Below are 22,732 nucleotides of genomic sequence, written 5' to 3'. Positions count from 1 at the left end.
AGGGGGGTTTGAGAAATGTGACGTTACATCAAAATGCGCAACACGTTCTACTTAATGAAATATACTTTTAAAAAAAATGTTTTATCCTACATCAGAGTGCAGCGGCACATTAAATACGCACTACAATGACAATAGTTTAAAGCGATTTGAAGCATGTTTTATTTGGGGGGGGGGGTAGAGCTTTGTGATGTCATATTTGAGGGGGGGGTCTGACTTTTTGTGTCGTCGTGACGAAGGGGGGAGGGGTCAAAAATCGTCCAAAACCGCGTGACATCATTTATGGACGGCCCCTTATGTGTTTGACTTAGCGTATCATCTCTAAAATATATATTACTTTGTATGTAAGTCAAAAGTGGTTGTCCTATGGTTAGACTCGCCCCCCCCCCCCCCCCCCCCCGAATGGAAACGTGTAAATTCCACCACTGGCTCATGGGTGTAAACAGATGAGCACCGCCTAAATAGGCCCCAAAAAATGTTTCGCTTTGTGGTTCATAATTCACCAAACCGCACTGACTGGCGTAGTGAAGTGTGGCCCATATAACCCACACGCACTGCACGACGTGATAAGGTCCTCATCCAGCAGCGGCACGCACAAAAACAACATTCGTCAATAACACTGTTGTAAAAATAACAAGATATCTAATCGGCGACGTTTCGGACAATGCCCCTTCAAAGCAATTGAACCTTCATCGCAACCAGCAGTGGACCGACAGCACATGGCGAATAACACGTGCAGGTTACAGTGGAGATCCGGGAAGCTAGCAGCGCATTTTACTGTTGCACATTCGCTCGTCACTCCGTCGCAAAGTGTACGAACACTTAATATTTTCTCCCTTAAATACATTCGGATAATTAAACCGATTTAATCGAAATCAAACTGGGAGATAAAATTATTACTACGCGCTGGCTATATTTGTCAAATGCTAAAGTTATTTTTTTTTATTAAATGAACTTGTCTCCCGCTCAGCCGGGTGCGCTCATTCGCCGCTATTTAAACAATACGGGAAGTTACCCAGTCCTCTCATCACCGCACAAATTAAATACATCTTCCTGAATTACCAACGCACGGACACGCATCATTCTATCATTTAGCGCAGACATCAGCAAGCGGCGCCCGAATTTAACATGTCTCGTCCCGGACCCCGACCCGGCACCTCTACGGCCCGCTGATCTTCAACCGAGAGGCTTCGGGCTGAAGATCCAGGCGAGGTCGGTCGTGCGTGGGAACTCCGACGGCGCTATCCAGAGGGAAGGAAGCGACGGCGCCCGGCAAGGATGGCTTTTGCGACCTCTGCGCTCGTCTTGCTGACATTCTGGGCGCTCGTGTCTGCCTTGGACGCGTTGATCCGGGTGAGTGAGAGGGATGAGAAGAGAGAGTGAGCGATAGGTGGGGGTTTACAGAAAGCAAAGTTTAAAAATGTTAAATTAAATAAAAAAAATTACGAAATGATGAACGAAGCAAAGTGCCGAATACACCGAGCATCTTCTTGTTTCCACTTATTGTAAAAAAAAGAGAAGGGTGGTGGGTGGGGGGGGGTAAGTCATTGTTGTTGGTGAGTGACGTCACGGCGTTTGACAGAGCCCGGCTCTGCTGATGAGTCTCAGAGGGAAACCGGCCTCGAGTTCGCCTGCTTAGTCGAATGACAGAACAATAATATCCTCACAATCGTCAATAACACCACCGTAATGGGGGGGGGGGGGGGGTATGAAGAAGGGTTATTGCCTGAAACGTCGCCATCTACAGGGCTGTATAAATATTTTTTTGTTTTTTTCTTCTTGGTTCTGTCGGTAAAGTCACGTAGAAGGGAAGTAATAAAATAATACAAATAAAACATAATAAAAATAATTCTCACGACGTTTCGGCCACAACGCAATCAGCCGTCCTCAGGTGGAGAACAGGTCCGTCAAGTAGACAGAGTCTGAATGGCAATATTTTGTCAAGACGCTCTTCACTCCTCCATCCCAGCATAAATAGTCGCTCCAAGCCTGGAGCGTGCCATTCAGACTCTGTCTACTTGACGGACCTGTTCTCCACCTGAGGACGGCTGCTTGCGTTGTGGCCGAAACGTCGTGAGAATTATTTTATTATGTTTTATTTGTATTATTTTATTACTTCCCTTCTACGTGACTTTACCGAAAGAACCAAGAAGATGAATCCCTGCAGTCACGAAAGCTTTAAGTGGAAATTTTTTTTTTGTTGTTGACAGCGTTAGTGTCCAATGTGTATCGCAAAAAACAATTGGACAAAGTATTGCTGAATTATAGCGGTCTATAAAACCAATGTGCTGACGTTTCTTGTAAATGATTTGCGTCTTTGCTCTCGTTGGCACATTCCCAACCTGCAATGTCCTAGAGCTCAGAATCAGAATATCTCTCTACCCTGGAGGAATCCGATGAGCTATAAAGCACTTTTTTCACACTGTCAACGGCCTTGTGCCGTGGTCGTCATGGCAACAACTCCTTAGCTTCAATGGTGCCTTGCCGGCTGACTTCATGATCAAATCTGAGTCTAAACGTTGACATGTGGAGACAGAAGGGAGCTAATGAGGGCTTGGAGTAAGCATCTACATCATTAGACCTCCTTTACCAGTACCAAACTATAATAATACTTACTTTGAGAGTGCATTGTCTTTGAGCTGTACGCCTTTTGGCGTCATCTAGTCTAACACCAATTGAGACGAGGCTCAAAAGAAAGCTGTCTCTGGTGTGGACCAATCAGATTCAAGGACAATGCATATATTATCAGAGTGTTTTTTGTTTGCATTTTGACTGCAAGTATTGTGGTTAATGCAGACACGAATCCTTGTAAAAAGGTTTCAGTTTTGTTGCCAGAAAAAAGGGGGAAAACCCCTATTATTATATTTAGGTACTGGCAAAGGAGGTCTAATGATATTGGTAAGTTTATAAGCCAACCCACCCAAACCCTTCCTCGGCAGGCCACGGTCCTATTTACATCAGGCTACACCGGTGTTCTACTCTGCAAGGCCCGCGGGCCACTGGCAGCCCCTGGTGGCCTTTAGTGCGGCCCCTGGCGTGCCGCCCCCCAACAATACGCAAAGAGTGACAACACCCCCCCCCCCATCATCATCATCGTGCTGCTGTCAAATGTGTGGCGGTCCTCGCACACACTGATGAAGTCTTCTCAGCAAAAGTGCCCCCCTCTGAAAATGAGTGAAGAGCACTGGACCACACCCCACCCCAGACGATGCTACGATACAACCGACCGACTGTGATAACCCAGTAAAAACGAGCAAAGTTGCGCTAACATCGGTGGGTTGTTTGCCCATCATTCCATGTTTACTGGGAAGTAAGATGCGTTGTCCTGCCCCCGCACCTCCGATAAGCGTGGTTGGCTCGAAAGGATTTTAAAATGCATCCCTGGCTGTCGCCTGACGATGCTAGTTGTCATTACAGGCGAAACGTCGTACTCTAATTGTAAATGTTGTGGGTTTACTCGCCAACACACCGCTGTGCTGTACTAGTGACGAATTGGCACGTTGTGTTTACGTGACAAACCTTAGTCGTTGCCTGTGTCGGGTGGCGGCGGGTTTAACGACACATTTATATATTTATGCGATCTGACTAAAATAAACTTCTTATGGATACAAGATATATTGTCCTTAAGACTCGCTCTCATCCCTCCATGGCGCGTGGCACAGGCGAGCTGGCTGGGTACGCGGTACGAGCATTGGATGACAACGCACAGCGTGACCGTGTCGCCTGGGCACGTGCGTTGGACCAGCACGATACTCAACCGGGCCTTCCTGCGAGCCGGACACTGGCGCCCTCGACTGCTGCACATCTGGTGGGGTCATCTGGGGGGGTGATGGGGGGGTTGTTTGACCATACTTCACCATGCTGGACAAACGAAAACATTGCTTATGAAAAAAGAATCGACTTTATCCTTTCCGGCAAAGGTGGTGTTGAGATGTTCAAACACCAAATAGACACCTATTACAAATCATCAATTCGCAACACGTGCTTGTGGGAAAACATGCAAACACACATACTTTGATAATAATGTGTGCATTGCCCTTGGAACTGATTGGCCTTCACTGGAGTGAGTCTCCTTGATGGCCTTATCTCACCACCGGTGTGAGACCAAAGAACGGCAAACAGCACAAAGGCAGTGCAAATAACAAGGCATTAATAGCTCGGGATGAGCAGTGATATCTGAAGTCTGTATTATCACCAGAAATTGTAAAGCCTATTCTTTTTTCGTAATTTTTATACCGGCAAAAAAAGTGGCCCATACAGAAAACATTCCTCACCCCCTGCTCTCCACGATCCACCAACCCTTGCCTCCAAGGCGCCGTTAACTAAATTGGTGACGCAAAATGTCCATCTGCGATGATGGCGGGCAGACGAAAAGCATCGAGCGCGACGACGGACCAAAGCGTGACCGATTTAAGTCGAGATTAACTTATCCAGTCAGAGTGAAGACGCAAGGTCATTTTGGCGATGTTATTAAGAGGCCGCAGTGCACTGGGGAAGACCATCGATGGTTTGCTGGCTATATATGTACATAAATAAAATAAATTACTTGACCGAGTTCGCCGATTCGCCGACCTGATAATATTGGGGGATTGAGAATAGGTTTTCACCTTTTTTTTCTGGCAACAAACAGGTGTTAAGATGTTAAAACACCAATCTGAAACCTTTTACAAGGAATCATGTTACTGCATTAACCACAATACTTGTGGTCAGAATGCAAACAAAAAAATAACTACTAATATATGCATTGTCTTTGAAACTGATTGGTCCACACCAGAGATGGATTTCTTTTGAGCCGAGCCTTTTGGCGTCCTCTGGTCTAACACCGTTTTGAGACTAGGCTCAAAAGAAAGCTGTCTCTGGTGTGGACCAATCAGTTTAAAAGACAATGCATATATTATGAGAGTATGTTTTTTGTTTGCATTCTGACCACAAGTATTGTGGTTAATGCAGACATGGTTCCTTGTAAAAGGTTTCAGTTTGGTGTTTTAACATCTTAACACCTTTTTTGTTGCCAGAAAAAAGGGGAAAACCTATTCTCATATTTTAGTACTGGCAAAGGAGATCCCACGATATTGGGGAATTGTGGCGGAAAACGATGCACGCCTGACACGGTCATTTACGAACGAAGCGCGGACTTCAGCGTTTTGACCGCTTCAGTCGATAAGATTTAGGAGAACGACCGAGTGCAACCGACGGACTGGGACTCGACTCACGTTCCACAGGCCGTCCTCCACGGGGCTGAGACTGAGGCTTGAAGGAGAAAAAGCGCCGACCGAAAGCTCGAACGCCTCTTCCCGCTACCTAGGTTCACGGCGGGGCTGGTGTTTGGGCTGGCCGGGATGGTGCTGTCCGTGGTGCTGCTAACCAGCAACCTCGCCAGCATGCTGAGGATCCTGCTTTTCCCGGCGCCAGCCCAACAGCAGCAGCAGCAGCAGCAGGTCCTGCAAGTCATTGTAAGTCTCCGCGCAGCAACCGCGTAGCAATCGTGCTTTTATGTTGCTGTTTTTGTTGAAACGTAGGCGTTCGCAGCCAACGTTATGGTTCATAATTGATTGGATTTTGTTGGGTGAGGCCACCTATTGGTCTGCTCAAATTTGTGTGGTAAAATCCTCCACAACCTGACATAGCCAAACAGATTGGAAAATCAATCGTGAATGGGACCTCACATTTTCGAATAAAAGAAACTCATTTTGAAAAGTAGCCTGTTTTTTTGTTGCCCTCCCTCCCACCTCCGATTAGCACGGTTGGCTACTTACAGTGCGAAAGAAGTTCAACATACGTATGTGAAGACTGTCAGCAAGTCTCGATGTGAAGACAGGGTGTCAGCGAGGCTGGATGCAAAGACACGGCGCCAGCAAGTCTGCAGGACTTTGGTTGGGAAACTCCCCAGAGTGTACAAAATAGGCAGTTGGGGAAATTCCCCCAGATTAATCCACGAGGATAAAAGCAGGGCAAGAATGGGTGTTAGGGGTTATCGAGAAGGACTCGGGCCATCGTCACTGTGTTCACGTCATCACTATCTGCTCGGTCATACGATCTCCACGTCGTCATTATTTCATGATGACGTGGTCCTAAGCCACATTACGTGCATTAAAAGAAACCTCTACAGCTCGTGTCCGGAGTCATTACACATAAATTGACACTAAGGCCAGTTGATGGGATACTTTGCGGGCAGAATTATAGTTTTCTGTGTGGGTCTGTGGGTCTGTTTGTGGGTATATAGGTCCTTCTTTGGGTATATGGGTCTTTGTGTAAGCTTGTGGGTTCCTCTGCAAGTCTGTGGATCTCTGTGTAAATCTATGGGTGTCTGTGGGTCTTTGTGTGGGAATATAGGTAACTGTTTGACTCCATGAACGTGACTCTGTTTCAGTCGGTGAATGGTGGGAGAGACTGTCAGGACAGATCTTGGGGGTCACGTATCGACTGTGAGATCTGACAGAGGGTTGAATGATTGCGCCCCGTGTGTGCGTGCGTGCGTCTGCGTACCCCGACAGGTACCAGGTGTGAACTTGCCGCTGTCTCAAGCCTCTTACTTCTTCCTCGCCGTGCTGCTGAGCGGCGTCGTGCACGAATTCGGCCACGCCGTGGCGGCAGTCAAGTAACCAGCGCACCCTTCATCATCGCCATAACAATCATGATTTATATTTTTTACGTAACAGAAAAAAACACGTGACGCATTTCTCAATAACACTGCCCTTAAGTGAAGAATATCTAATTGATGACGTTTCAGTCAATGGCCCTTCTTCATAATGCATAAATAGAGGCGCCTCCATTGTCTGTTGTACATTTTCGCGTTTAAGGCCACGGTGCCATTGACGAATGTGGTGAGTTTGTTGCTGTTTGTGCACCACCATCACCACAGCTGTCAACCCCTTATCAGTGCTCGACCTTATTACAAACCAATTCAGACCTTACTGGTCACCCCGTGCCCTTACAAATCTCTACGTTCATCCTGCAAAAGTCCTATCGCAAGGGTGAAACACAAACACACGGACGATAATTTTGTTTCCCGTAATTAAAACGGCTGTACAACGTATGAACCTGAAAACACGTTTGAAAGGGCACCGCCAGTGGCGTTTGTGCCTGTGTGTCGGTGTGACACAAGGTCACTCAGCACCTGGCCTGCCCGCGGGCATTAGTCTGCCGGTAGGGGGCGACGGTGGCCACTGTGCGTGCAATCCCAATGGAGCAATGTGCGAGTAAATCTCCGAATTGCACCGTGACACCGGCACACAATGGCCTAGTCTGTCGAAGGACATCACGGGTATCTTTAACATCCACTGTAAAGCGGACGCCGCATTCCCCACGGTTAATGCACTCGCAGTAATAACCAGGGCGGGCAGCCGCATTCAAACCGCGGACCACCGCAACGAACTTGTTTCCACTGCGCCGTGTCATCGCCCCCCTCCCCGCATTGTCACCATCATCAGCAATTATTTATCCACTGCTGGATGAGGGCCTCCCCCCCCCCCCCCACAATGCATTGCCGTCTCAGACTCTCATGCAGAGCGACAATCCACGGTAGCTCCTGCACGCGAGTCCGATTTTGTCGTTTCCATATCCGCAACGGATGCTACACACACTGCTCTGAATTTTTAAAATAAAAATTACCAGCTGTTCACCCGTTTGTATTTCCAAACTGCCCTCTGCGTGGTACAAATCAGGAGATCGGTGGAAGCGGAGGATTCAATTCCCTTAGTGGATTGCTCTATAAATGTTTGATTGAGAGCGCACGGTAAATATTTGAAGTGAAACCACATTGACGGCTAAAATGTATTGGATAGGAAAAAATGAACAGAGTGAAACCTTGTAGAGGTGGCTGGGTGGCTCAGTGGGGGGGGTGGGTCTGGTTCATAATCTCTGTGTCGGATACGCTCAGCCAGCACTGCTGAGATCTTGGGTTTTAGTCCACGCAGCCACCTCTGATTACGCCGGGTTCTCAAGTGTAGCAAGTTGATGGCCCCAGCGATGGTCATCGATGAATGCACAGAAGGGTTAAATTTGGTTCTGCACTGAATTTGCCTGAATTGCAGCTCCGAGAATTAGAAATATCTGTTTGGGCGTGATCCGCCGAGCATTAACCTCCGTGCCCAGAGTGGGTGGGAAGCTGCTGCCCTCATAGCGCAGAGGTCACTCGTTCCACGATATTACATTTCCGTGAGCCGCTCTCTTCATTCGAGAGGCTGCACTTCCCTGTGAAAGATCCGAAGGGGCACTTCATCTTGCGACGTGACGCCGATAGCACAGTTGTGTAGAGAAGCTCCCAGCAGCGCGTGGTGCGAAACGCCGGACATCGTGCCGAACAACGCGCACCATGACCCGAGAACAAAATTGATAAAGGGACATTCCGTCACCTCCACATACTCAAGTGCCTCCATTTAACAAGTAAAAGTATTTCTTACACAACCCATCGGCCGCTCGGCCTTCTGGGAGTGCGTCATTTTCAGGAGCATTGGGTCAAAACAAGCAACTTTTAAAAAGCATCGCTTGGCGATGCTGTGTTGGCCGCGGCGCATGAGCAAAGACAAACACGGGGAAAAAAAACACATCGACGTGTCCGTCGATAATAGAGCGGCCTTCAAAGGCGGCGTGTACGACGTTTCGGGCAGTGGCCCTTCTTCAGAGCGCATCGGAGCTCAGAGCCGCGCCGCTTCCGCGCGCGCCGTGTTTGCCACAGGGAGCAGGTTCGCGTCAACGGCTTCGGCTGTTTCCTGTTCGTCCTCTACCCCGGAGCCTTCGTGGAGCTGCACACCCCGCACCTGCAGCTCGCCTCCCCCAGCCAACAGCTGCGCATATTCTGCGCAGGTACGAGCGCGGCGGGATACGAGACACGCGGCGGGAGCCAGGGCCGGCTTTGATCGAAGCTCGCGGGCTAGCATGACGTGACTTTGGCAGCGGAGGTTCAACGAGAGAATGCGTCCGTGACGTGACTTTTAAACTAAATTCACCTTTTTTATTTGACAACGTAAGGCACACTGAGCGACGTAGCTCTTTTTCAGCAGCAACCTGGCTGTCACGAATGATGGCTCAACGAAGTGGCTTATCGCGTGGGGATTTAGAGAAGCCAAATACTCTTAAACGAACGTTGTGGAGGGAATAACCGGAGGGCCCGGAGAAAAATCAACGTGACCACGGGGAGAATATGCAAACTCCAAATATAAAGGCGTCAGGGTCGGGATTGAACCCACGACCTCCTGTACACCAGGCGAGTTAACATCTCGCCACCATAGGAAGGTCTTGAGCTGGAACTTTAATGAAGCGGTACTGATTTAATTGTCAACACCGCCCAACTGTGATTTGAACTCTCGACCTTTTGACTGCAAGCCACTCGCTCTACCGCTAAACTACCTTACCGGTTAGTAACACACATGGACAAGGCACGGCTAGTGGATGTCCACTACAGAGATGGAGCCACAAAATCGGGAGCCGGTTGGATAGACCACGGCCGATGGTGGTGATGATGATGACGCACGTGTGCTGCGTGACAGGTGTTTGGCACAACTTCGTGCTGGTGGTGGTGGCCGCGCTGGCGCTGCTGCTCATGCCCTGGGCACTGGCGCTGTTCTACCGGACCGGCGCTGGGGCCCTCGTCACGGCCGTGGTTGAGGTGCGTCATCCGTGTCTCATATGTTTCACTTCATCGTCTGTAATGATAATAATAACGACGATTAGTAAAACGTGATTCCTAGATGATGGAAAGTAGCATCTCCAACTATTATCCATTTCCGATTCGTAACTTTCTCCACCCGACACGGCCAATTAATAAAATTGTCACATGATGAACAAACGTGGCCAATATTTTTTTACCGCTGCAGCAGCTCCACTGTTGTAGCTGTTGGAGAGCGATCAACACACGTTTAACGATCGTGTGAGGACATTACGCCGGTCATTACAAGCAGCATCTTCTCTGCCTCTCCAGCCTCTCTACGTGTTGTGAAGAAGAAGCTCTTGGCTGAAATATTGCCTGCTACATACTTATCCTTGACGGCCACACAGTGTCATTGACGAACGCATTGAGTGTTTTAAATAATTAAACAGTAAGCACGTAGCGATTTCTCACTCGGTCGGCTGTTGGCCCTTACCTGCTCATTAGGCTCCTCGCACGAGCGCTCACAGTCACCGTCTGCCACCCCACACCGCCCCCACGCCCCCCCCACCTCTCACACAGTCGTAGCGAGAGTTTGTGACCTGAGGATATGGCGTCACGCAGCCGGACTTTCACAGCGCCGAGCAACAACGAGCGTCTGGCATCTTGGACGCAATTCGACAATGTGTCGTGGCCAATTAATATTATAATGATAATGAGTTGTGTTTGAAGGAGACGCCCTCCTAAATGCTGGGGCATCTCAGAAAGGACCCTCCTGAACAAAAGTCCTTTGACTTGACGTGGCTTTTGTGGATAAATAACTGATGATCATTATCAGTATATATCACAGAACACCATCAACGTTGTGACAGATAAATCGATAGATCGATTGATCGACCGATCACCTGGTTGATGCCACGGTGGCGAGACGTTAGCTACCTCACCTGGTATACAGGTCGTCGGTTCGATCCCGACCCTGACGCCTGAATGTTTGGAGTTTGCGCCTCTCTCCCCGTGGTCGTGTGGATTTTTCTCCGGCCCCTCCGGTTTTTCCCTCCGCATTTAGAATCAACAACGCGCGTTTTAGAGTATTTGGCTGCTATAAATGTCCACGTGATGATAAGTCACTTCCGCTGAGCTATCATTTGCAGCTTCTGATAAAAGAGCTAAGATAGCTAAGTTGGGCCTTACACGTGGTAAAATAAAAAAAAAGTACTTTTTATCTTCTTGGTTCTTTCGGTAAAGTGACGTAGAAGGGAAGTAATAAAATTATAAAAATAAAACATAATAAAATATTTTATTATAATTTCATCTTCTTGGTTCTTTCGGTAAAGTCATGTAGAAGGGAAGTAATAAATAATAAAAATAAAACATAATAAAATATTTTATTATATTTTCATCTTCTTGGTTCTTTCGGTAAAGTCACGTAGAAGGGAAGTAATAAAATAATAAAAATAAAACATAATAAAATATTTTATTATGTTTTATTTTTATTATTTTATTAAATATTATTTTATTAAATAATAAAATTAAAACATAATAAAATATTTTATTATGTTTTAATTTTATTATTTAATTACTTCCCTTCTACGTGACTTTACCGAAAGAACCAAGAAGATGAATCCCTGCAGTCACGAAAGCTTTAAATCGAAATAAAACAACTTTTTAGTTTAAATAGACCTCTTGACCCCCCCACCCCCACCACCGTACGCCGAGCGCAGGACTCTGGTGTGGGCGGCGGGCTGGGCCTGCGCGTGGGCGACGTGGTCACGACGGTGGGCGAGTGCCGTGTGGACGGAGCTGCGCGCTGGGCCGGCTGCCTGGTGGAGGAGGCGGCCAGACCGGCGCGGGGCTTCTGCTTGTCGAGCGCCAGCCTGCACTTCCTGCTGCTGCAGCGACCCGCACCCGGTGAGGGGGGCACGACCACGACTGCCTTTGCAACAGATGATGGTCATGATGGTGATAATATCCACGATACATTTGTATTTTTTTGGGGGGGTTAGATCGCGTAAATATGAATGCGTCGTTAAACCCGCCATGAGCCGACACAGCCCAATTAGTGAGGTTTGTCACTAAACAAAACGTGCCAATTAGTTACGAGTTCAGCACGCCGCTGTGTCGGAGAGGAAACCCACAACATTTTACATTTGAGTACGACATTTGGCTGGTGATTACAACCAACTTCATCAGGCGGTTTTGCCAAAATTGCGAAGAAGTCTTCGTGTTTTCGGTCTTAAATGAAACAAAAATCGTCTTTATTATGGATAATATTGGTCACGAAAGCCTACTTGTTAAACGATAATAATCATTGTGATTTGTTTGGGAAGAGCCTCCCTCCCCTGTACACCACGGTGACTCGGAGAAAGCTGCACACGCGATGAGCGACTTGCGTCGCATCTCATCTCGACACATTTCCGAAGAAGAATCTTTATCTTCTTGGTTCTTTCGGTAAAGTCACGTAGAAGGGAAATCATAAAATAATAAAAATAAAACATAATGAAATACAATTCTCACGACGTTTCGGCCACAACGCAAGCAGCCGTCCTCAGGTGAAGAACAGGTCAGTCTTCAGGTCCGACAGACCTGTTCTTCACCTGAGGACGGCTGCTTGCGTTGTGGCCGAAAGGTCGTGAGAATTGTATTTTATTATGTTTTATTTTTTATTATTTTATTATTTCCCTTCTACGTGACTTTACCGAAAGAACCAAGAAGATGAATCCCTGCAGTCACAAAAGCTTTAAATCGAAGAATCTTTATTTGGGCTGGAGGAATCCTATGAGCCGCGAAGCTCCTTTTGCACACGTTCATTTGGCAGGGCACCCCCGGCGGCACTCGTTGACTCGGTTGCAGCGGCGGTGCAAGTTTATGGAATTTCGCGAGCGGCGACGATGACGATGACGGCGGTGATGCCGTGTGCCGTAGTGTACCGCCGGGACGACGGGAGCGTTGAGTGCTGTCGGAACGGCAGCGAGACTGACCTCTGCTTCTCCTACTCCTCTTCCTACGCGAAGGATTACACCACCAAGGTACATCACCACCATCATCTCCATCATCACTATCATCACCATCACGATCATCATCACCATCAGCACGATCATCATCATCGATGATCGACCCTCAACATCGTCATGAATGGAATATTCATCATCACCATTATCATCACCACCACGATCATCATCTTCATCGCTATCATCACCATTATCAGCACCAACACCACCATCATCATTATTACGATAATCGTCACCATCAGCATGATCATCATCCGTGATCGACCGTCAACATCGTCATAAATGGAATATTCATCATCACTATCATCAGCATCATAGAACCTCCATCGCCATCATCACCATTATCATCATCACCATCATCACCATTATCATCACCACCACCACCATCATCATCACCATTATCATCACCACCACCACCATCACCATTATCATCACCACCACCACCATCATCACCATTATCATCATCATCACCATTATCATCATCACCACCACCATCATCACCATTATCATCACCACCACCACCATCATCATCACCATTATCACCACCATCACCATTATCACCACCACCATCACCACCATCACCACCATCACCACCATCACCGTCCCCTCGTCATCGTCTGTGCGTGCCCGCGCGTGTGGGCAGTACGCGTGCCTGCCGGTGCGCAGGGTGCTGGGCGAGAGCCGGGCGTGCGGGAGCAATGCGGATTGCCGGGGAGCGGCAGCGGCGGCGGCCGGTGGAGGTGGCGGCGGTGGCGGCGACGCTGGCGCGCTGTGCGTGTGGCCGGCGCTGGGGAACGGCACGCGGCTACTGCGCCTGGTGCACGCCCCGCGGCCGCACACGCTCTACGTGGGGCACCCCCTGCAGCCGCTCTACTCGGGTCGGCTTTACCAACACAAAATATCGACAGATAATAACGTTTTCTTGGTTCTTTCGGTAAAGTCACGTAGAATGGAAATAATAAAATAATAAAAATACAACATAATAAAATAATTCTCACGACGTTTCGGCCACAACGCAAGTAGCCCGTCCTCAGGTGGAGAACAGGTCTGTCGAGAAGACATTCTACGTGACTTTACCAAAAGAACCAAGAAGATGAATCCCTGCAGTCACGAAAGCTTTAAATCGAAAGATGATAATGTTCCAAAAAATGTTGAGTTTCTTTTTTATTTTTCGTTTATTAAGTCGTAGGCTTTCGCGACCAATATTGTCCACCTATTACGGATATATTATATATATTTAGAATCGGCGTATTTATTTAGACTGCAGGAATCCGATGCGTTTTGATGCTCTTTTTCACAGATGTCCAGTCGTGGTCGTGTATTGCACGCGATAGATCGCAGTGGTAGTGTGGTGCGCTAACCTTAACACGACCGTTCCTCACATTAACACACACCGCATTGCTCACGTACATACACGCACACAATGACACGCACAGACCGCATTGAACACACACGCAACTCACACTCACCGAGGTCACACACACACACACGCGACGTTACACATGCCATATTAAAGACTCACGATTACACACACACCAAATCAAAACGTGCGCGCAATCATAAATGGATACAATTACACGCAGAATTATGCTCGCGCATACACGATTGGGCACGCGCGCACACGATTAGGTACGCACAATTACAATACATTATACACAGACCGCACAATTACACATGCATGCATCACATTACACACACACACATACACCGTTTCAAAGACAAATACCCCCATTGTAGCCTTAACAGACTGTTGGACAACTGCTGTTAGTGAGTAGCGTATATGAAGGCCGGCCGGCACTGCACACGAGTGGGTGGGGTGGCCAACGCCACGGCTACACAAAGACAAAGATCCCCCGTGTAGCCTCAACAGACTGTAGGAGCAATTGCTGTTAGCGAACACCTATGAAGGTCGGCACGGCACATGAGTTGGGTGGCCAGCACCATGCCCGGCCACCTTTATCTCCCCAGTGGTGATGCTTACACACCGCACCAGGTGCTCATTTCAGGCTAAGTCGACCTAGGGGAGGCCCAGGACTGGTTCAGATAATCGTCACTGGTGATGGCCGTGAGCGTCAATCGAACTCGGGTCGCCAGGCTCGTAGCGCAGAGCGGGTAACCGCTACACGACTGCTCTACACACAGGCACACAGACACCACTCACACACGCGCGTGCAATCACGTGCACATCTACCGAAATAGCTGCGCTCGCTCAAAGAAATAAGCCATTAATGTTACAGAGGCACTTCCAGTGAGATGCTATTATTTTTTAAGTAAAATCTGTTGATATTATTTTGTAATGAGATTCTGTCTCATCCCACCCCCAGTCACGATGAGCGACTACGTGCCGAGATTCACCTTCCTCTCCATACACCTGCCTACCATGCTGGAAACTTTCTGCAAGTAAGTTCACAGTACATTAGGTGGCCGAGCGAGCGGGTGGGTGGGTGAGTGAGAGAGTTGGTGAGTCGGCGGGCGGGCGGGCGGGCGAGTGGGCGATTGTGTGGGCGGATTAGTGAGTGAGTGGGTGGGTGTGTTTTAAGTGACCGGGTGAGTTTGGGGCTAGATAAATGAGTGTGAAAATGGCTGCATGCCCGGACAGACTAGATTTAGACCATCAGCCCACTACACTCGAGGACCTGGTTTATTACCCTCGCTTGTGTGGCTGAAACCCAGATTCTAACCCAGGCTGTCAGCGGTGCCAGCCGGCACTCTGACACGTGTGTCACCCGGCCACCCACAAATGAGTCACAATACCTTTGCTGATTTCGTCAAGGAGCATAAACCATCACGCAAACTGTGGTCATCCTCGCAGCGGCTTTTGGCTCACCTTCGAACAAAGACTGTGACCGCATCGCGCACTTTCAGATGCGCTTCTGCGGCCGTCTGGAACGCTCTTTACGATATCGGGAAGCCACTGGAGCTATACACTGTTAAATCTAAATTGAATACTGATTTTTTCAGAACCGCTTTTTGTGTTTAGTTTGTTGTCCTTCCCCCGGGCACCCCTGATTCGCACGGTTTGGCTACGTACGCTGCGAAAAACGTATCAGCACACATACATGAACACGGTTCCCTGCTACTACTACCGCCACCACCACCCAGGTACCTGGTGTCGCTGTCGGGAGCGCTGGCGCTGGTGAACTCGGTCCCATGCTTCGCCCTCGACGGACAGTGGATCCTGACGGCGCTGCTTGAGCTGGTGCTGACGGGGCACGAACGCGTCACCTCCTGGGTGCTGCTGGGTGGCACCGCCTTGCTGGCAGGCAACGTTTGCCTGGGGATGTGGACGTTGGTCGCCGGGCAGATGTAACCGGCAGATGTAACCGGCGCCGCCGCGCCAGAGGTCGCAAACGGGTTTTGATTCCTTACCCGTACCAGTACCCCGGCTGCACCAGGGTCGCAAACGGGTACCCGTACCCGTACCCGGCCGGGTACGGGTAGTCGGGTATCGGGTAGGGTACGGGTATCGGGTACCCGGTTGCGACCTCTGCGCCGCGGTGGCGAGATGTTTACTGCCTCGCCTGGTGTACAGGAGGTCGTGGGTACGATCCCGACCCTGACGCCTGCTGCTGTATATTTGGAGTCCGCGTGTCTCTCTCCCCGTGGTCGCGTGGATTTTTCCCTCCGCTTTTCCCATCCACATGCAGACTCGACGTGCGTTGAGAGTATTTGGCCGCTGTAAATTCCCACGCGATAAGCCCACTCCGTTGAGCTGCCATTTGTTATCGCCAGGTCGCTTCTGAAATCGAGCTACACAGCTCAGTGAGGCCTTACCTGGTCAAATAAAAAAACAGCGGTCGCGGTGGCAGCAACCGCCGGTGCCGCCAGGCTTGCGCTGTGCAGGAGAGCCGTCGTGTATTTTTATTATTTTTATTTAAAAGAGCTTGTTGCGAAATGAAGAAAAAAAATTTAACGGGTAGCGTCGATAACACTGTGTGGCCTTGCAAGGAATAACAAGGTGTACGATGAGCGGAGTTTCGCAGGCAACGGGCGTTCTCCGTAGCGCGTTGCGAAGCGCCAACATGCGCGGAGACTTGGGAGGTCTCGCCTTGGCCACAACTGTTGATGCAAATTCTAGATTTGAAGCTTTCGTGACTGCAAGGATTCATACTCTTAGTTCTTTCGGTAAAGTCACGTAGGTAAAAAATGAAATTAAAATTAACAAAAAAAAATTACGACCTTTCGGAGGCAACACAAGTCTCCGTCATCAGGTGGGACCGTCACAGCCAGATTTGCTGCATCAGCAATTTTTATTTTTTTTACCTACGTGACTTTACCGAAAAACTAAGAGTATGTTGATGCAAATCCCAGGGCTTAAATGGTCATGGAACACTTTCTGCGCCCCCCCCTACCCCCTGCCTGCCTCCCGGGGAAAACGGAATGGCTTTGGTGGAGTTGAACGTGGGAACAAGGAAATATTTTTCAGAGCTCAGCCCCGGACAGCTCCTCTATTGAACTTCAGCCGCCGATGGCCACCACACCTCGGCAATCCGTTCTCGCCCTCTGGTCAGATCCCACAGATGCGGCGGGCACAGGAGATACGCTGCGACCTCTCATGTTCCCGCCTAAGCATACCCCACCATCTGATCTCAAGGTCTTCTCTTTCCCCTTGGTCAGAAAGACGACTTCTCACAAAAAATGCGTGTTCGTTTTATCCCTCCACAATTATTCGAGGCCCACGCACGATCAAATTTTGTGTTGTTGTTCGCGTTAGGCTGCGTAAACGGATCTGGACAAATCCGTGCCGTACGAAACCCCTCCAGCCACCGACCGCGGGCCAAACGGAATAAAATTGCTACGTGGGTGTACGAGCGTCGGAAGTGAATGACGTGCCAATTTTCCCGATCGTTTCAGCTCGCTCACCGGCGGCGAGCTGAAGAATGATTCTCGCAGCCACGCGGGCTAAGACCTTTTGGCGCTTGCTGGATGTGTCTGGCTGGAGGTTCGCAGGCGTGTTTACCCCCAAGAGGAAAAACATCTGGTGACTTTGACAGATTTGTCGTTTTAATCGGAACAATTTTTTTTCTTTTTACAATGACAATAAACTTGCAAAAACGTTTTGAGGCCCAGGTTCCCACTGCGTTGCGTTGCCTCTCGCGTCTCTGCGTCTGAAATCAGCTCGAGCCTCCTGTGTGGTCACGTGGCTTGTGTGGTCACCACCGCTTTGAATAGCCCTCTCGGCTTGCCCCTTGTGGTAACACAACAATGCATGGTAACACAACAATGCATGGTAACACAACAATGCATGGTAACACAACAATGCATGGTAACACAACAATGCATGGTAACACAACAATGCATGGTAACACAACAATGCATGGTAACACAACAATGCATGGTAACACAACAATGCATGGTAACACAACAATGCATGGTAACACAACAATGCATGGTAACACAACAATGCATGGTAACACAACAATGCATGGTAACACAACAATGCATGGTAACACAACAATGCATGGTAACACAATGACAAAGTGCTGCTTGCGAGCACCTATGAAGGCTGGAACATTACACGATTTGGTGGGTAACCAACACTACACCCGACCGCCTTTGTCTTCCCAGTGGCGATGTTAACACATCCCACCGGGTACTCGTTTAAGGCTGAGTCGACCTAGGAGATGCCCATGACCGGTTCAGATAATCGCAATGGTGTTGGCCGTGAGCGGGAATCGAACGCGGGTGGCCTGGTTCGTAGTGCAGCGCGCTAACCACTGAACTACCGCTCCCCACATGGTAACACAAAGACAAAGATCCCCTATGTAGCTTTTAACAGACTGTTGGGTCAAGTGCTGTTAGCGAGCACCTATGAAGGCCGGCACGGCACACGAGGGTGTGGGTGGCCAGCACCACCCCCGGCTGCCATTGTGGTAACACACATGGTAAGGGGCCGTCCATAAATGACGTCACGCACCTAGGGGGGGGGGGTGGTCAGACATTTGTAACGGTGTGACGAGGGGGGGGGGTTTGAGAAATGTGACGTCACATCAAAATGCGCAACTTTAAATAAATATAGACAACACGTTCTACTTAATTAAATCGACTTTTTAATACATGTTTTCTCCTATAACATCAGAGTGCAGCGCCAAATTAAATACGCACTACAATGACAATAGTTTAAAGCGATTCGAAGCATGTTTTATTTTTTATGGGGGGGGCAGAGCTTTGTGACGTCATATTTGAGGGGGGGTCTGACTTTTTGTGACGCCGTGTGACGAAGGTGGGGGGGTAAAAAATCGTCCAAAATCGCGTGACGTCATTTATGGACGGCCCTTAACGCACACACTTGGCAAGACAGCCGTGGTAATCCGTTGCGGCGGAGGGTAAACGTGGGAGCGCGTTCGTGACATCCGGACACCATGACCCAAACATCGAGTGTTCTTTTTGTTTTATTTTGTTGTTCACAAAATTGCGTTGCTTAGCAGCATCGTGAGTGCCAGCAGTGACACTGCAAGTCGGATGCGTCACATTGACCGTCACACACGGTGCGTGGTCCTGGGCGGGGCATTACCCAGGCAGCGTGGCTGTTATCCAACACGGGCGGAAGAAGCAGCGAGGGTTGATGGATCACACACAGATGGTGTATTGAGGTGCCATACCCTTACTCGCCAGATAAGGCAGTACAGTAAGTGCAAACTAATCTCCCATCACTTTCCGTCTGTACGGGGGAGAGAGTGCTTACCCTTCTCGCGCGCGTGGGGTTTTCTCCAGCTGCAAACATTTCCTACCCGCGTGTATAAACACGCATTCGATGTGCTGGAAACATCTTGATATATCGAGGACCACGGAGCTTGGCCAATCGTTGGTCGGTGCCGGCCCACGTGCAGAAGCTGGATGGATTGTCGAAGGCTGGCGGAGGCTTTGGGACGCTTTCACACAGCAGTGGATCGATCATAATAATGATGATTACGATTATGATATCTCACACCGGTTTTCAAACGGTCTAGTGTCGTAAAATAGATACCCAGACAAAAATCCATCTCCTTCACAAAAGCCACGTCTCTCCACGTAATACTAAATCGTATAATCATATTATTCTTACACATCCCATCAGCAACACACAAGCTGTCTTCCCTTCTGGTGAGCGCATCATTTCATCAGCATTGATTAAATACAAACCGAGCAGCAGCAACAACAAAAAAACGACTCTGGACCGGTTTTGTCAACACAGTGTCTCATCAGCAGTCAGACTTGCTGTCCAAATGGAGCGGGGTGGCCTAGATTTCCCCTGACACTGGACTGTGGCCCCCACCTCTGCGGGCAGGGGTATGGTGGGGGGAGGTTAATGATTCCTGAAAGGGCGACAGGCAACAGAGGAGGTGAGATGTGTGTTTATTGTGTGTCCATGCACGTGACCTTGTTTATTGTGGTGTCCGCGCACGTGACCTGTGTTTGTTGTGTGTCCGTGCACGTGACCTTTAAAAACCGCAGTTCTATAATTGCAGGCGAAGCAACCGAGGACACGCGGGTGTTGTGCAGGACGCGCGCCCGCCCGCCCGCCCGCCCACCCATCCAAACACCATCCAGGCTAACGATGTTATATATATGAGCTATATATATACTGCATTTACTTGATACAGCAAGCGTGCTGTGACGGTTCCACCTGAAGACGGAAGCTTGTGTTGCCTCCGAAACGTCGTGATTTTAAATTTTATTTTATTTTACTTTTATTAATTTTAATTTTTTACCTACGTGACTTGACCGAAAAAAAACCTACGAATATGAGCTATATATACTGCAGACGAGTTCGATTTGCAAATACAGGAATCAGATAAAAAAAAAACAATTTCAGATGTGGGGGGGGAGGGGGTGTTTTCCCCCCAGATCACTTGCATCACGGAGTCATTGAACGCGGCGCGTCTCCGCGGTGCTCACAAAGGCGACGTCAAACAAAACAAAGTCCGATCGCACGTGGCGGGCGCCAGATTCGCCACGGAAGTGAACGTCACGTGAGGTGACGTCACTCGTTGTGGCGTCACGGCCTTCGGATTCAACCCGAATAAATAACCGCGGGTGTGTTCAGCATTTTGTGTCTGGACTCAATTGACGGATTTTTCAGGATTATTTCGAAAATCGTAAAAACACCTCTCCTCGTACATGTGGACATATGCATAGTCTATAACTCTATATATATGTAATGTAGCTCTCAGAGACATCCGCTTGTTCATGTATATATGTATATTTCAAGGCCGTAGCCATGGAGTCAACATTGGGAGGGGACCAAATCTTATTTTTTATTTATTTTGTACAATAATGTCTAATAGTGTATTGTATTACATTGCTCTGTTTTTTCTTTTTTTACATGTTCTTGTTTCATTGCATGTAATGGCAGAGATTAGGGATTAATAAAGTACAACCATAACCGCAATCATATAAACAGAAATATATTTTATAGCAATATTTTTGGGGCATTTTGAGCATATTTGAATATTGGGGGAGGGGGGGGGGTGTGTCCCCCCCTCCCCCAAATATATATTATAATTACGGCCCTGGTATATTTAATATAAATAAAGTCCGCCGACTCACTGATAACTTAACGAGTAACCGCGAGTGACTATATACACGACCGTTAGGTTTTGTGCTTCCCCTCACGTGACTCTGTCAACGCTTGTCGCATCAATTATTATTAGCGACCACTTAGGTCCCAACGTTACCCTAACGTGACCCCGTCTGTACGTTACTTAGTAACCATGGCCACGGGGAGCCGTACTGTCCCTACATCACCCCGTACTGTCCTTACATATATATAGTACTAGCTTTACTACCCGGCTTCGCCCGGGACTTGGATTCTTGTCTTGGCCTACGCGGAGGGTGGGGGGTAGGGGTGCGTGACGTCAGCAGGCACACTGCGTGACGCTTCCGCATGCGGGTGACATCACAGGTGTGACGTCACCGCTCACTTGCCGTGCAAAATATTGTTTCCATTATTGCGCCCCCCCAAAATACAAAAGTCTATTTTCAGACGTTTTGCATTGTGTACAGACTGGAAGCTAACCACATGCCAAATTTCAAGTTTGTTGCATTTTGGGAAGTATGCTAAATATTTCGAACAGACACACATATTCACAAATTTCCCTTTTATACATATCTATATATATAGTCTATATTCATATTGGAGACAGTACACATTCAAATCACCTGTCTGGAAAGTAAACCAATCTTGTTGTATCGTGCAAGCCAAAGCGATTTAAGCCTGGTTAGTAATTGGATCAGTTATGCTCAGTCCTGGACATTGCAGATCGTAAATGCTTGGGCGGTGTGAGATTGCTCTGCATGAGATGGCAGGGACGGATTGTTGAATCCCAATTGTCAATGTTGTGGGTTTACTCTCCGACACACCGGTGTGCTGAACTAATGTAGAGGAGTAAAATATGGACATGACGTCAGGTGTGCCGTTCAGTGCGATGACGTCACGTCTCCTAGGGTACTTAAGGGAGACCCTGTGACGTAAGCGGGGTCACTGTGGGAACGGGTAGAGTAGGCAGGGTGAAGAGGGAACCAGGGGTAGAGAGGGATCGAATAGGGAGTCTGGGGAGAAGCCGGTGGTAGCCGTAGAGGTGCTTCTCTCTCCGCTCGGTGGAGTCGGCAGAGTCCACGATCCGACACGAGAGAGAGAGACCGGAGCTAGTCGGCAGGGACGCGGACTCAGAGTAGGACCCCTAGCCCCTGGGAGTTGTGTACCCTGCTGTGTAATATTGATAAGCTTTAATAAACCCTGGCGGAAGCCCTTAACTTACCTCCGTCTACGAGTACGTCCGTCGGAACTTCTCTACACTAGTAACGAATTGGCACGTTTTGTTTACGTCATGACGGCTGCACTGTCGAGACTCAGCACTGAGCGGTGGGCCAAGGGCTCCGCACGCAGAGTCGGGAGAGGAGAGACCGCCACAGCTTAGGGAGACGGAGCGACCAAATGAGCTCCGCTCGTAAAGATTCAGGCGGGTCGTTTCAAAGCAGGATCGTAAGAGATAGCGACAGCTTGCGGGGGGAAGAGAGCTTCATCCAGAAGTGCTGAGTGATGATGATGGAGTTGAGAAATATTTGCGTCCCACTTCAACATGTATTGATAATTGGCGCAATCAATCGGCAGCTTTGAAGATGTTTGTTCCCAGCGATGCATCGTAGACATTGATCGATT

The 22,732-nt window shown here is 48.7% G+C and overlaps 1 protein-coding gene across 1 annotated transcript; it reads left to right on the top strand.

Moving 5' to 3' along the window:
• The first annotated feature begins 756 nt into the window (after positions 1-756).
• On the top strand, positions 757-17,664 carry MBTPS2 (membrane bound transcription factor peptidase, site 2). The gene is made up of 11 exons (XM_078616195.1): positions 757-1,350; positions 3,660-3,805; positions 5,303-5,450; positions 6,492-6,595; positions 8,675-8,802; positions 9,486-9,604; positions 11,305-11,491; positions 12,506-12,609; positions 13,235-13,469; positions 14,916-14,991; positions 15,694-17,664. The coding sequence occupies exons 1-11, from the start codon at positions 1,276-1,278 to the stop codon at positions 15,899-15,901; spliced, it is 1,530 nt and encodes a 509-aa protein (XP_078472321.1). The 5' UTR covers positions 757-1,275; the 3' UTR covers positions 15,902-17,664.
• The last annotated feature ends 5,068 nt before the right edge of the window (positions 17,665-22,732 follow it).

Source organism: Lampetra planeri, chromosome 50 (genome assembly GCF_965212315.1).
Source record: "Lampetra planeri chromosome 50, kcLamPlan1.2.h2, whole genome shotgun sequence".
NCBI classification, from domain to species: Eukaryota; Metazoa; Chordata; class Hyperoartia; order Petromyzontiformes; family Petromyzontidae; genus Lampetra; species Lampetra planeri.
The sequence above is the reverse complement of the archived record's forward strand: the minus strand, read 5'-3'. Positions and strand labels throughout refer to the sequence as shown.